Consider the following 16847-nt stretch of genomic DNA (forward strand, 5'->3'; position numbering starts at 1 on the left):
CTTTTCCTTACTAAGTATTAATTCAAACTATGAACCTACACCCAAGCTCATCCAAAATAGCATACAGAGGAAGATAATAAGTACAGCTGTAAGAGAGACTTATTTTGTCTTGTAATGCATTAGTGCAAGTATTTGTCATAGATCCCAGTAAAGATGATGTTGAGACTCCTTAAGGTATTGATTAAAATACCTTTTACAAGCGATCACATGGGGATATCCTAGATAATCTTACATCTCTTCAGATGCTGCAAAAGCCAAGTTGTGCAGCATCGGACAGACCTCTAGTCAGGGCATGGCACGCTGTGCGTATCCTGTCTGTAGTGAGGTCCACTGGCATTATAGTCTCTAGAGCTCTTAAGTTTTTCTTAGAAGTGAACAAGTCTGTTCATCATTTGTACTGTCAAGCAAAAGAATGTTCACATGAAAACATGCTGCTTTACTCCAAGGTAAAGACAAGGACATGCCAGTGGTATCACCACCAGGTGCCAAGTGAGAGCTGCCTACAGGCTTCTCCGTTACGATTAGCTGGCTAAGTTCATCCTGCAGCCAAGTGATATGTGCAGAACAGCACAGGCGTACACCTACTCAGGTCAACTGTTATGTGGATCACTAACTCCTCAATGTGCAATAGTCTCCCTGTAAGATCACTACATGCCCCCTCCCACCTAACACCAGATGGTAGCAATACAAAGTACTGGGAAAGCAAGTAATGAAGAAAAAAAAAAAAGGAGGAGAAAGATTACACTGACAAATTTAATAGGAAAGGTTAGAAGTTTCTTTTTTTTTGGGGGGTGGGGGTGTTTATTTCAGTTGAATTTGGACAATATAAAAATCACTGGGAAGTTATTAGGTGTATCTAAAATTCCTCGTTCTCAAAAGGGGCAAAACACTATTGCATTTTTCAGCAGAGTTACCAATCAGTGTTCACTCCATATGACAGCACAGAACAGGTTCCCCAACTCTCAGCAGCCTGATGTTACTAGCCAACACTGAAAGCTGAAGTCAGGATTTTACAGAAGATGAAGGAAAAGGAAAGGGAGAGATAATCAGCTCCCGTGATCCAGGAGAGACACCTAAAATGGTACTTCATACTCCACTCCCCAGCGCAATTCCCCACCAAGACTCACAGTCTGAGTCTATACAATTATGCATTCTGAATATACCATGTAAATGCATACCTTTTTAAAAGGGAAACATTTAGTAGAGATCAGGTCTTGTTCACTCGATAAAATGAATGAGATGCACTAAAATTAGTAATTTGTATGACTGATGATTGAACATGCATTTGATAGTCTTTATTTCTAGGTTTACATATACTCTACCTTCCAGATGTATTCTTTAGTATAGCAAGAGCATCCGGGTAGCCATCCATATTGTAATCTCCAATATGAAGTGTAATTGGAAATGAAATTTCTGTTGAAGATTTGTCAGTTTGATGTGGTACAAAGCCCCACAGCGTGTCTTTATTTCTGAAGTCTTGCAAGACTGGAATCCACTGTAAAATAAAGCAAAAAAAGAACAGCTAGGTAAGGAAATCCATTTTATTTATTTAAACAATTCTATTTAAAACAGCTGACACTTCTTCACTGCATCAGGATTCTTAACTATTTAGAAATTTCCAAAGAGGAAATAAGGATTATTTCTTAACTCTGTCACCAAATGAAACAATTAATTTGAAGTCTTTTCTATGCACTAAATTATTCCGGAACAGAAAAAAATAGATAAGGTTGTAAGAATAAAGGACCTGTGTTTTGGAATGTCTCCAGTGTACAGAGATATTCAGGAACAACTTCACTGAAATTCAGGCTTGCCTGGAATCCGTGCTAATCCTTAAGTGTAGATAAGCCCAAACCATCAAGGAAACCATAAAGTCCTGCAGGGGGGAGTAAACCCCTGCAGCGGTACAGGCTGGAGACTGACCAGCTGGGTAGCAGCTCTCCTAAAAAAGATGCGTGGGTCCTGGTAAACAGTAAGCTAAAGCTGAGTGTGGCAGCTATGACAGCAAAGAGCATACTGCACTGTAACTGCTGCCTATACTCCTGCTGACTAAAGCGAGTGATTATTTCTTTTTATTCAGCACTAGTTAGTCTGCATCTGGATCCTGTGTCCAGGTTTGTCCCCCAGGTTCAAGAAAGATTTGAGAATATTATTGAGCGTGTTTAGAGAAGGGTCACCAAGATGGTCAGTTGTTGAATATTTACTCAAAGAACAGGCTGAGGGCACAGAGCTTGTTCAGCGTCGAAAACAGAAGATTTAGGGGGGATCTAATAGTGGCCTTCTGATACCTGCAAGGAGATAACTGAGAAGATGAAGCCAGGCTCTCTACTGAGATACATGGCAGAAGAACAAGAGACAATGGTCACAGACTGACACAAGGGAGGTTCCAACCTTGTTTAGAGATAAACAAACAAAAGATTCACTATGATGATGATAATCAAACTAGGAAAGAGGCCCAGAGAAGTTGCAGAATCTTTGTCCTTGGGGGTTTTCAAAGTTTGACTGGACAAAGCTCTAAACAACAGGGTCCGAATTCAGTGTTGACTGCTTAAAGCAAGAGGCTGATCTAAGGTTCATTTCAGCTTGAATGATTCTATTATTCATGGATATTTAGAAGTTCAGGAGCTTCAATTCCCCTTCTATCTTCCCAGCAGCACCAGATACTGAACTGTTTGGTAAGAAATTAAGATTGCAGTATCAAATTGGAAGTACAAAAGAAATGCAAAGTATAATTTCTCCAGGTCGCGAAATAGAATGTATCTGCACTTACTTTCCACAAGGTGTTGCAGAGGTGCTAAACAGGAATTTATCTTAATTAAAATCAAAGTAATTTCACAAGTTGGTACCAAGCTGAAGCACCGGGGTTAACATTTCAATGCTACAGAAAATTCAGTGCCATTTTTAAAGCCAAAAGTAATTTTATATGTCAACTAACTAACAATGCCTTCAAAAGGACAGAAGGGTGCCATCTTAAAGGATCACTATCACCAACATCAAAAGCACTTAGCAGCATCTTAAATGTCTCTCATCCAAGCCTTAATTTAGCTATTTCAGGAACCAGAATGTGATCCCTGACAGCAGCATTTCCTGCTGTGGAGAGACTCCCTCACTGTCCAGTAATCAACAACATTCCTGCCACATGGCAATTGTGTGCGACACATGCACTGGTCCCTTGAGATTACATACAACCACAAGCATATTAGAGAAGCCCCCAAAATTATTAAAAAAGTGCACTAAAGCCAACTTTGTTTGGATATCACAGATGGCTTAGAAGCCTGGAACAGTTCTGCCAGACACTGCATATACTTAGTGCAAGTCTGCCTGTGTAAGTGACGACATTTGAACTGCAACGATGATCTACAACACTCTTGATGAAAACTCAAAGTTGAAATTAAACATACTTTGACCCTTGCCTCCCCCCCAACGTATGCATGCCTATTTAGTTACTGTTAGCTGCTGAAGGTTTGAAAAATCTAAGAAAAGAAACAGAAAATAAGAAAAAGACTCAACCTGAGGGAAATTTTTCAAAGGGTTAGATTTCTTAGCACTTATTTGTCATGCAGAAGACAGATGAAACAGTATTATTGCAGAATACTGTAATTTTGAAAAACACTGATTGAAATCAGAACCACGAAATATAATACAGTTTTTACTTTACATGGTATCATTCACACAGTCATTGCAATAGAATCCGGTTATATCCATCATATACTTTCTAAATGTTCCCATGTATGGTAACGCTATTTTGAAGAAACAAAATTAAAAACAAATTTTTAGGCACAAATCCGAATCTGTATTCTGTTTTTTACTCTACTCAAAGAGTGATTCATAGAAAGTGATTTTAGAATCATAAGGTCTACAATGAAATGCAGAGATATAAAACAATGGGTGAGCAACACAGAAACATCACCTATTGCTACCAAGTACGGTACAAAGTAAGATTCATCCATCTCACTGAACCTTGTGGGACTTTTTATAACAGCAGTTGTAGAACATTTCACAAATATCAGTCTTGTTCGATGTGTAACCAGAGCACATTCTAGCACCATACGTAACTTACTCTGATAGTTTAAATTCAGAGTAATCCACACTTCTGGTGAAACTCATTCTGTATATTTCTATTCTAAACAGCAATTCTAAATTGTTTATTTGCCTCAGGACATACACTTCAGTACAGAAGACAAAAAATGAAAATATGCTTGTCAGTAATATAGAACTCCTACTTCTTTTGTATTTATTAATCCAGACAATTACTTTAAGCTTCATGTTTGCTGTTACTATCTTAACAGGAAAAAGACTAAACCTAATATTTTTTTCTACTTTAAATCAGAAATAGGTGGGTATAAAGAGGACGCATAAAGCTATTTTTTGCAGTTTTCTGATGACATGATTTCTGTTACCTAGCTCAGATGGAAAAACAGGTTGAAAAATGGAGTAAGTGTTTCTAAAAGAAAATTTAAATGAACACATAAAATTCAGAGAAATCAAAGATTTACTTCTTCCCCTTCTGTTAAATTCCATTGCATAGCACCACTGATGTTATTACTTAAAACATTTATATAGATATTTTTACTCTTTCAATTAATGATTTTGTAGACTAAAGTAAGAAAAATATCTTTAAGTGCTTTAAAATTTGTTTTCAAACTCTTCAAATACTTGTTTTTCAACAAGTAGAAGAGAGAACGCTTTATTGCCCTATGAAAACAACATGTTTTCCATTTTGAAGATGATCTTGGGTACTTGAGAAAAATTTAAAACTAGTTGCACTCATCCCACTTAACTAAAAAAGGGCTCATTTCTTTCAGAGTTCACATTCTTATATACATTAGGAAAGGCTTTTTTTTTTCTCTAAAGCCTGTTAACAGGTCTTTGAGCCAGAACTGTGGGATTAACACATCTCAATTTTTAAACTGTGGACAGAAACCTATGAGGCACAAAACCCCCACCCAGCCAGCTACCCACTTCCAGGCCACCTAACACAGGCAGGGAGCCAGCTGTGAGTCACAAAGCATTTGGAAATTGGTAGCCCACTCTTGGCCAATACCTTTTCTGGAAATGCCAGAATGCTCCTTTCTATGACAAACACTATCCCATCCTATAGAAAGATGAGTATCAAGGGTGGCCTAAAACCTGGCCACAGCAACAGAAGTCCTTTTCCCTGAGGGCTCCCCCTCTACTGTACATCTGCATTGTAGTTCAGCTGCACATAAAAAATAAATCCAGTGATTTCAGGATGCATTAGGCTTTCAGTGGGTACGAAGGTCACCTGAATTCCATATACAGTCGAGTAGCCACTACTGCATAAAAGTTAACTAAGTAAATTAGTAAACACATTACACCATTAACTTCCGGTATTCAAAGCTCAGAAGACTACAATCCCCAACATTGATTTAACAGCATAGAAAAAAAGTAACCAAAGCAGTAAAAGCCATATTTTTGATGCTGGAATGTGGCTCACAGCCCCACAGCTGCTTTGAGAAAGACGAGCAACTTAGAAATGATGAGAGGATCTTGTAGAATCTGAGATTTACAAAAATTACAGCAGCTGCAATTCCCCCCCTCCTCCCCCCTTAAAATGTTATAGGGGAATGAGGAAAAACTTCTAACAGTGACCAACTCCAGCTGATAATCAATGCTGTCAGATATACCTCTCCAGCCTAGAGAATGACACCACTAAGATCTGTGGTTTGCTGTAGGACGCACTGCTGTGTTCTACTTCAGAGCTGCTAGATTTTTAAGAGGAATAAAGCTACAACCTTTCTATTGTACAGAGAAAAGTTATAAGAATCATCAAGCCCACAAAGAAACTCTCAAATGAAGGGACTGAAATAATACCGTTTGCCTTAGGAAAAAAATGAAAAATCATACTGAATATGTGGCAAAATTAAAAGAAAGATTAGTCATCTCTAAGAATATTGTAATATCTAGAGTTTCTACAATGAAGAGTACCAGGGACTTTAAAACAAGTTTCAGGGAGAACTCAGTCTAATTTTCAGAATCTAGATGAGAGATCTGAATCAACTAGCAGATGAGTCTATAGCTATTTGCAGGTGAATTTAAAGAAATCTGAGGTGTCCTAACACCTGCCACAATCTGAAACAGCGTATGGGATGTGACTTCAGATCTGACAGCAATTCTTCTGTTGCTATGGAAACATTCACATTCTTTAAAAATTTTAGTAGGTCTGGATCTCCTTAAGTCACTTATATGTATTTTGCTGGCCTTTAGTTTTGCTCCATCATCCAAAAGAAGAAAATTTATCGAGATTTTTCTAATACTTATAAAGATTAAATCATTAAATAAATAAAAACCTATGGTGAAAGATCATCCTTGGAATAATTCTCCTAGATCTGCTTGGCTTTCCAGTAGTCATCCAGCTGTGCCAAAGACATAATGAGAAATATACTACAGACTGACAGACATCAAATAAGATCTTACCAGAACAAATCCAAAGCCTGACATGCCATTGCATGCCTCTCCGCAGCATAATTTTTAGAACCACAAATTCTACAGGTGCATATTTCTGATTGCTATGCATTTCATCCCAATGCATCATACACTATCATGGAACTGTGTTAACTGTTTTTAATTTGGTTTCATCAAACGTCAAAACAAACAAGCAGGAAGGACAGAACCAGGGCCAGTTACCGTAGGCAAAATATTTTTTGTAAGAAGGCCATCTAATTTGTGATCTTTCGGATCTGAGATTAGTAAGTTTAAAAAAAAAAAAACAACAAACAAAAAACCCCGAAAAAACCCCAGGGGCTTAGCTACACTCTTAACTAACACCCCCCCCCCCCACCCCCTACAGCAAAAACTGAATAGGGGTAATGGATATATAGCATCTTCTATGTTTTCAATAATAGACTTGCAATCTCTCAGTTTCCCATAGATTCCCTATAATTGCCTACCTGTTCCACAAGGGATACCACCCCCTTGTTGAAACACATTCTGCACCACAAGGGCTCATTATTATTTCCCTCAAATTGTAAAGTGATTAAATAAACAAAAGGAATTGATCCTAGTCTGTTGCCATTTCTCATGAAGATTAGCTTATTTAGTCAAAGCTCAGAAATTGGGTCATCTGATCTCACAATGACCAAATTCAATGAAACTAAAACATTTCACTTCCAAATAAATATGGGAAGTAACGTTTGAATAGATCTCTACCTGAAGAAAACATGCAACACATGGGAAAAACTAAAGACGTATGAATGAAGATACTAATGTTTTCCACTGGTTCAGAATGGAAAAGATAAAATGCTTTAGAAGAAAAAGCTCCATCACCTCTAGATGAGTCTAAGAGTGCAAGAAAAGAATATTCTACATATAATTCTTTAAAAAGGTTAGGCCAGAACAAGTCATTATTGCATGCCATTTGATACTGTCATTTTCAATTAAAAAGTCATTCTAAAAATATGCAGGGAAAATTGCTTTAAAGTTTCTAAGTAACCCTTAATACTTTTTAATACTTTTTTCCTAGCAGGATGAGAGTCTGTTGGATTCTTCACTTTTTAAAATAAAATGACAATATTTGGCTGCTAATTTTTTAAGTCAAATGTCATTTTCTTGGAAGTCCTTTTAAAATTGAAACTACACAGTGAAATTGCTAAATTAAGTATAAAAATTAAATATACTGATGAGTATCAAAAGTAGCATGTTAAAAATCTGGTGTGTTAGTAATGAAATAGTTGATCTCTGTCAAAAAAATGAAATAATGAAGGAACAGAAAAACGGTCTTCGTGCAATGTTACTTCAGAGCAGGTTACAATAAAAGACCCTACTTTGGCAAAATTCTGATATTATGCAGATTGACCCACACCTTCCTCTGCCACTACTGCATCACTTCCTTCTAGAAACATACCATAAACAAAAGATAATATAACTTCTCTTTAGCACACTGCCCAGTCATCCGCTACTGTCAAGTAACAGCTTTGCATCTCTCACTGGTACATGCTATTTGTGTATGGTTGATTTTCTACAGTGATCATTGAGAATATTTGTCTCAAATTTACTTGAGCAGAAAAACCTCAAATGTCTTTTATTTCTTATATTATCAAGAGTAAGGAACTAAATTTAGAGCTAAAGAGCAGTAGTCTTTTGACATAAGAGCACTCCAACTACTCAACAGTGAAATGTAAGCAGCCTGTTACAGCAATATAACCAGCGTAACATACCTATCAAAAGCCTGCGTTCTCCCCTTTGACCAGAAAGCAATGCAAGTATCATGAATTGAGCACCACTTGCTTTATACAAAGGCTATGACCTGTAAGTCAAACTCTACTGTAACACTGTGTATCCAGCAACACTATAATCCATTGCCTCTATTCTGTGTTCACAAAGAATGTTAAAAAAACAAAACAAAAAACACCAAACAAACAAAACCAAAACAACCCACAACCAACCAGCCACAGTCTGCACAGGAAAACATACATTTCCAAGAACAGAGATGCCAAGATTAGAAGGCTGAAAGAGATACATTACCAAATTTAGAGTTACTTACTCTTTCTTACACAGATGGTATATTCCATCCTGGTTATACTTCCTTAACTGACTCGTAACTGTGTGCTTTCCTTTCCAATACAGAGTGATTTTCTTGCTAGTAGGAAAATATGCTATAGCCTATCTAGAAATTCTGATTCTTTAAACGAGAAAATCTACACTATAAACTTGTGCTGCAGACAGTAACAAGAAGCATCTTATCAAAGTATGTACTGTTCCTTAAGGAAACAGTACGTTCACCTATAAATTCTGAAATATAGATCAGAGAGGGTACTACTTACACAAAAAAATTCTACTTTGGTCAGTAAAGGAATACTCAGTAATTCATAACCTGGTTAGAAACATGTATAGCACACATTACAAATTTCTGTAAGTACACTACAGTGGGTTTTGTTGTCAGCTATAAGCAAGTACTTTATAGGTCACCTTGGCCTTTAGGTTCACATTGCTAAATATGAATTTAGTAAAAACATTTATTAAGGCATCAAACAAACATTAGGTTAATTTATTGTAAGCTGTAACTTTATTACAAAGCAGGGCACTGTAAATACTTAAAACAGATTAGCACACATTTTAAAATAAATTAATACACAGTAATCTATTACATGAATTATGACCATGTCTCTCAAAACAAGTAGTGTTGTGAACAAAGCTGATATAGTTTAATAGAAACCCAGTCCTGAAGATACATAGCCTAAACAAATCTTCATATACCATTTGGAAATTTACTTAATTAATAACAATCAAAGACACAGTAGAAATAAGGGGGAGGAGGTGTGGGCTGGTTCAACTTGAGATATATATATGTGTGTGTGTGTGTATATATATTTATATATATATTTTTTAACTTTAAAATCACTCCCTAACATAAACTGAAGAAGCTTATTTGAATGAATTAGATCTCTTTCCAACTCTTAACACAAGCCTTGTTTGTCATATTGTGCTAGGGCAGTTATGATGCTTAGAATGCACTGTTTTGCAATCAAGCAAGTGACTCATCAGAAACATCCATAATTTTCTTGAGTGGAATTATCCTTTATATAGAATTCTAGGTATGCAACCTCTTCCACCAAACCCATATTTTTTTAGATAGGTAATAAATAAGTAAATAAATAAAAGTCTCTTATCTGCAATAATTACAGGTGAGGAAGTTTCATTTTTCTTTCCTGAAAAATCATTTTAATATTTCATATTCTTTCATAAAGTATTTTCCTTTGTCTTTGCAATTCCAAACTCACAATACCTGATCCAATCCTAGCTTAGTTAAGTAGATGGCACTTTTTTGACATTTTCTATCTTCACAGACTGGTAATAAATGTTCACTTTGTCCGTCCCCATCTGTCAAAGAGAAAAAAAGACTGTCAGCTTTGTATGTGCAAAATCAGAAACCCTGTTTGCAAGAGATAATCAGCTATGAATAATTTATTTTTTTTAAATGTGAAAAATTACATAAGATAAACTAGACCTTTTCAAAATCCTTAACCTAATCACCTAATTCGGGTCTTTCATTTGAAGATTGTCTTTGTTGATGCATTTTCATCTTGACCCATAATATATAGAAAGTTTTAAATTTTATTTCTGACGATAATGTGGTATATTTAGAAAAGTGCTTAGTAATTTACTCGATCCCTGTGTTTAGTTTGGAAGAAAATTAACTTTTATATAAATCTACCATACAAACTTATTTAATTTTCTAAACTAGTTTTAAAATCCCGTGCTGTCATGAGTTCACATGTAATATGTTAACCTATATTAAGAGATAAAAAACAACACTGGGAAGTTGACTAACACAATAGCTAATACATTCCAGGCTTACAGAATTAGGCAAACCTGAGTAATTTACAGGTTTTCAAAAATGTTCTTCAAGCACCTTTAATCCATGTATTCCCAAAACCTTTAGTAGAATAATGACCTTTTAATGTTTAAACAATGTCTATTTGCATCTACAATTCTGACACACAGAGCATATAAGGCGGGGGGGCGGTGGGAAATCAATTTACTGCTCATTATCTACTCCAGGAGAAATCCCTGTGTTCACATTTTGACCTTGCAGCCCTGCCTAGCATACTCAGAAATACACCACCCTCCTACGAAGAGATAAGCCACCACAAGTTACCTTGTATGGGCTGAGAAGGAAGAACAAAGTAGTAGTTGAATGTAAGCAGCCAAAAACCAGCAGCCAGAATTGCTGCATTAATGACTACCGCTGCCAAGTCCTGATTATAACTACACTTGACCTGCTAGAGAGATCGTATGCCCCAGCCCAGGAAAATTTCAGGGAATCTGCTTTCCCAGGCTATGAAATCAAAGCTTATACTGTAATAAAAAAATTCGTTTTTCCAAATTGCCCCTTAGCCCATGCAGTTCTGAGGAGCTTGGTATTAATATTTTAAGTGGATTTTGTAAAGTTACTTGACGAAGTCTCCTTAGCTAATATGCAAAAACTAGATCATCTGCGAAAGTCACTGAATCTCCTACTCATTTCCCAATATGCTACTGACCACAGCCTAAATGTTCCATCATACTTTACCCATACTATAAGAAATGCCTTCTCAGCCTGCCAAATTATATTTTTATGAAGCTGAACCTCCTTTTAGTGTGTGTGTATTTATCTATCTATGTATAGTTAAGTTTTCTAGGTCCTTCCCTTATTATGTAAGGGAGTCAGGAGATGGAAAGGTTATAAGGCGGAGGAGGAGTGATGAAAATATCAGACTTCCCCAAATATCTCCAAGTGATAAAGCCAAACAGTCACCTTTAGTGGCTTCCTACATCCCATCTGCCTCATGAATTATTCTACCTCACCACTAACCCCTCCCAAATTATCACGGCAGCTCTGTTATCAAGGATAAACAATTTGCTGAGTAGCCTAGGTGGTAGAAATCCAGTCAGTTTGCATGCAAAGAGATGGGAAAGGAAACTACCACTGAATAGAGAAATTAACATAGCAACTATTGAATTTGACCAGTCTGAAATCAGCACCAATTTTTGAAGCCGTTTGTTTTCCTTCTGCATCATTCAAGAACAACAACTAAAACATGTTGCTCACTTTAATTTTTGCTTACATGAACTAGAATAAAATACTGTTTAGACTGCAGTCTTTTTCTAAACTTAAAATGGGAGAAACTGTTTAATTTGCAAATTATAAACTATGGAAACAGAATTGGTTGACAGAATTAAGTTGCAGAGATGTAGGTGTTTTGTGAAATAAAAAATTTAAATTAAACCCTAATCTTCTAATCACATTCCTACAGAAGTTTCAGTCTAAAGTAATTTTAGAAGATTTTCAATAACGCATGAGGACAAAGAATCTTCAAATACTAACTTCTTTTCTTGCTCTTTGTTAGTTAGAAAGGGACAAGGACAAGGATGTTCTCATTTTAAATTATGCTATGGAGCAGAGGAGAATATAAAATGTTTGATTCTACTTAAATTGCAAACATTCATCTTGTTATGCTGATGACTACGCATAACTGAGTTTGATAGTTTTGGTAATTAATGTTCAGTAATACTGCAGTATATTGGCAAGAACAACCTACGTAGCTTTGAAGAATAATGAAACTATAGGGCAGTAAGAAGGATGGAACTTTCACATAATTGGATATGAAGCCACCATCTTGCAGATGCAAGTGTTTTAGATAAATTACAAGTTTAAGAGTAAGATTTGATTAAAATAATTCAGTACAATCAATGAATGAATAGAAGGTAAATATGCATCAAAAAACACACCTTTGCCTTGCAACTGAAAATAACATTATACATATTCCATATTAGAAGGACACAGTTTCCCCATTTCCTTTGACCAGAACCTACAGGACCATTTATGTAACTTTTATTACAGGCTCAGCTGCAATTTCTCTTCAATTCTGTGTAACATATATTTAAGAATCCAATAGTTAAAAATTAAATTTGTAAGAGAAAAATCTATAGCACAGTTTTAAGAAAAAAGTTTATTTTTAAAATAAATTTTGTCAAAAAAACCCTGAAGACAAGGAGTCTGACAGGCCATTCTTAAGCTCACCTAGATCTCAAATTATTGCTGTATCCACCCTCCAGAAGTTTTTCAGATAGAGATATCATAGAATCATAGAATCATTAAAGTTGGAAAAGATCATCGAGTCCAACCATCAACCCAACACCACCATGCCCACTAAACCATGTCCCTAAGCGCCTCATCTACACGTCTTTTGAATACTTCCAGGGATGGTGACTATCTTATGAATACTGGACTGTTGGGTTTGGGTTTTTTGGGGTTTTTTTTGGTTGGTGTTGTTTTTTGGGGGATTTTTTTGGGTGGGCTTTTGTTTTGTGAAATAAAAAATTTAAATTAAGCCCTAATCTTCTAACAGCCCCCTCACACACACACACTCGGTGCTCAGCTGAATTTAAAGATAACAAAGAAATGAGATATAAACATATTAGTCCAACAAATTAGTATAATTACATTTGTCTTAGGCATAGATGTCCAAAACTACGTTTTAAGCTAAGTTTGTGTGTTGTTGTAAATTTTCAAATCCTTAAATCAGTTAGTATTTTAAAATTAATATTTTAATAAAATCCATTTTATATGGCTCTGCAAAACTACGGCTTTACAGTATGACACTTTATTTTGAAGTGATATAGGCTGCGGGGGTTCAACTAAAGGTGACCACGTGGTGAGGTGATTGAGGATGCTGAGCTGTTTAAAAGCACTTCCATTTCCTTCCCTCCTCCTCAGAAGCGCATGGCTCCCACCAGCTGTTTTAGCTCTAAAATGGCTCACTGTGGAATCAGGTAAGAATTAGCACCAACACATCGGAGAAAGTAGAAAAATAGGAGCAGGGAAAGGAAAGGATAAGCTTGGACCACATAAATATTGATTTATAAGTGTTTAACATGTTGCCTAACTGCCTTCACAGTTGAGCACAGAAACCCAACCAACTTCAAAAGCAGGTATTAGAAAGCAGAATCTAAATAAAAGCACCTCCTTTGAAACTTCTTCATGTGGCTCCTAAGTGTAGAGTTTTCCATGCATTTCGTATTCACTTAAAAAAAAAAAATTAAGTAATTCATATGTAGCTTTTGACGTGGTACCTGATTCACACAGAAATTACCTCCTGACATTTATTTGTCATGCTGGATGATTAAAGTACAGCTGAAAGTATTTTACCTATTATGTGCTTAACACATAGCACAGAAGAAGATTATTTTTGAAAATAAGGTATTTATTTAGACATAATTAAAAATTAATGTTTTATATACTGCGAATGAGAATTGTACCTATTACTGCTGACTAACACAATGACCAAGAAGAACATAGCAAAGGAAAGCTGGAACAACTAGAGCATCAAACTTTCCAACAAACATTTGTAACATTTACAGTATATGTGCTAATAGGCACTTTATAAATCTGCCTCACTGAAGAACTTCATAACTGGTAGCATTTTTCATCCAAAAGAAAGGGTTAGGTACATATTCGTACTGTAGAGCAGGCAAAACAAATTTTAAACTTAAAAGGCATCAAGTGAAGCACCAACAATGAGAATGTAGCTGGAAATAGTACATCAATGAAACAAGAATATCTTCTGAGTCGTAGCAGAGTAGTTTAAGAAAACCCACAATTAGTTAAATACTGTATTACAGAAAAGTAGCAATCAAAAGAAGTCCAACATTCTTCATCTCTATCATACTATCACCTCTTATTTCTCCTCTAGTTTTTATTTCTAATGCACATCTTAGGATGTGCAGATCCATCTTTTACTGTCGAAGTTATTTGATCAAAAGCAATTTTCTGAAGAAAAATCAGAGATTGCCAAAAAAAGGTAATACACATGTTACAAATTAACTGCAGCATTTATCGTTTTTGACAAACAAAATAAGGATAAAACCCACCTAGAATATCGGCTAAAACTGTAGAACAATTTATTTAAATGCAAATGTTGCATCATTCATTGTTCAAAAAGCCCAAGAAAATAAACCTCCCCCAAAACCAGCCTTAAGCACATGCTTAAAGCAGAATCTGTTTCACTATCCATTGCCATTTTAAACTGTCCTCATCTGTAATAACTAGAAATGCAATGTTTCCTGTATTTCTGAAGCTTTTTCAAAGGCACTACGTGAAACCAACAAATTGATACAGCAGTTTTGAAAGAAAATAATTTATTCTTAATCCTTACGTGATTCCTACCTTGGGAGGACCCACTGAAATACAAACCTTTGGCACAGCTCTACTGATCTTAAGACCACACAAAAAAACCCCCACCAGTTGCTCACAGAAGAGCTCAATCTCACTAACAACAAATTTACCTTGGACCTACAATGCTAACTCTTCTCATCTTCATGCTTGGTTTCAATCTCAATTTAAATAAACATTCTTCAATTTTAAACTCTAATCTTGAATTTAAATTCCTCCACAAAGGAGAAGACAGAAATTAAAAAGGAGTGTCATTAGCACATTTGCTATAGCGCAATTAGATATTCATAGGTGACAAAACATGCATTGGTGACAATGGCTGGATGAACCCATCAGACCAGCTGAAATAAGCTGCACTAGTTTCAGATTTAAAAAAAAATACCTTGCGTAACATGTCTTTACTAATGTACTTCATCCTAGGTCTATCTAGGAAATCTATTTTTAGAGATCCTCTGTAGTCTTCACTCAGCTCCTAGGGTCTACTAGTCTATCTTTCTATTACTGTATGGATTTTAAACAATCTCAGTTCAAATTGCTGGGAATCTCAAATTGCTTGTAATTTCAATGTAATTTGTAGCAACAGATACGGCTAGACATACTCTAAACTCCAAATGTCCTTTGCTAGCACCGCTCAACTGAAAGCATGTTTGACATACAAATAAAAATTCAACTGTTAGCTAGCATGTTCTCAACACACGATTCTGGCTTGACTGTGATACTAAAGAACTACATGGTTAATAAAGATAAGTTTTATAGGCAGTGGAAAAGGCTAGAAAAAGAACAGTCCCACATACTCATCAGGTGCAAATCTGTACTTATGTCAAAACATGTAAAGACAAAATTAGCAGTCTTATGCCATCTAGGAATCATGTGAGAATCATTACTTATAACTGCCTGTTCACTGTATTTCAAAGAAAAGCCATGGACACAAAGCTGCCTTTCCAACATTTTGCCCATGTCTGCAAAGTGCTAGCAATGCAATCCAGAACAAGAGAAACCCAAAGACACACTGTGCAGATCACTGGGAGCACACCTCAAACAGAGACATTGTATGAGAAAAATTACTTGCAGCTGAAGCTTTAACATTGATTGTGAATGTTCACACTTGCAAAAAAACATAGCTCAAAACTTTTCAATCTATTCTAAAAGTAAATTTGAGCAGGAGAAAGCAGAAAAAAACTTGTAAATCAGATTAAGAACAACATAATGTTATTAAAAAGTGTTGTGTGTTCAAAATGCAATGGTAATGTACTGTAGCATAAGCACATGTTTTAAAACAAATGCACAAATAGTGAACGGCGTCTCAGTGGTTACTCTGAGAGATTCATTGACCCTGAGATCCTAGCATCTCACTGAATTGCACATCTACATGTAGATGTTGTGCTGTCTGCTAATTCGTAATGGTGACACTACACCATTTGTTTCAGCTCTGACAGTTAAGAAATTGCTGTAGCAGGTCTATTTGGTTTTAGCCCTTTCAATTTGAACCAACTGGATTATCGTCTCACATTGGCATAGACCTTTTGTGATGGGGAAAAAAGGAACTTGGTCAATTCTGTCTGATAATTATCATCTACATCTATCCATAATTACAGAGAAATATATATAAAGTAACTAGGCTGAATAGGCAAAGAGGCAGCAGGCCCTACAACAGAGAAAAGACAGAATGTAACCCTCCACTACCAAATTGATTTTTTTTTTTAAGAGAAGACTGCTAGTGAATTATGAAGTCCTTTCACACTTCAAGAAAAGAAGTTACATACAGGTGAACTTCTTCCTAAAGAGCAAAACAGCTTTTTGTGGGTGTATGATCCACATCTTTTTACTTTAAACAGCTATGTAGTTCTGCTGCAGTGTAATCTTACTTCTGCTCCTTTAAAACCAAAAATTGAATGAACTTTTTTTTTTTTGAGATGACAGACTGATTATTATAACTTATTACAGTTGTGTTAAATAAAAATAGATTGTTTTCTGCAAATAAAAATAAGCTAACTATGAGGCTAAGACAGTGAGAACAGTCTAGCTTTCATAATTCTGAACTTGATGCCACATAAAAGCAAGACACTTCATATACCATGGAGTCCTCATGCCTTGAGAGCCTACTGTTCTCTCTTGAGAATACACATTCTAAACTAGCTGTGGTCCCTGTATTACTACAGACCTTCTGTCAGTACAG

General features: G+C 35.8%; 1 protein-coding gene across 1 annotated transcript in view; it reads right to left on the bottom strand.

Moving 5' to 3' along the window:
• The window catches only part of ITFG1 (integrin alpha FG-GAP repeat containing 1), a gene marked incomplete at both ends in the record, with an annotated part of 64944 nt that overhangs the window by 14275 nt on the left and 33822 nt on the right, over positions 1-16847 (bottom strand). Inside the window, 2 exons of the mRNA XM_009585222.1 lie at positions 1323-1495; positions 9743-9837. Coding sequence (XP_009583517.1) covers positions 1323-1495; positions 9743-9837 — 268 coding nt within the window. The remainder of the gene's footprint in view (positions 1-1322; positions 1496-9742; positions 9838-16847) is intronic.

This window comes from Fulmarus glacialis, unplaced genomic scaffold (assembly GCF_000690835.1).
Source record: "Fulmarus glacialis isolate BGI_N327 unplaced genomic scaffold, ASM69083v1 scaffold39260, whole genome shotgun sequence".
Classification (NCBI taxonomy): Eukaryota; Metazoa; Chordata; class Aves; order Procellariiformes; family Procellariidae; genus Fulmarus; species Fulmarus glacialis.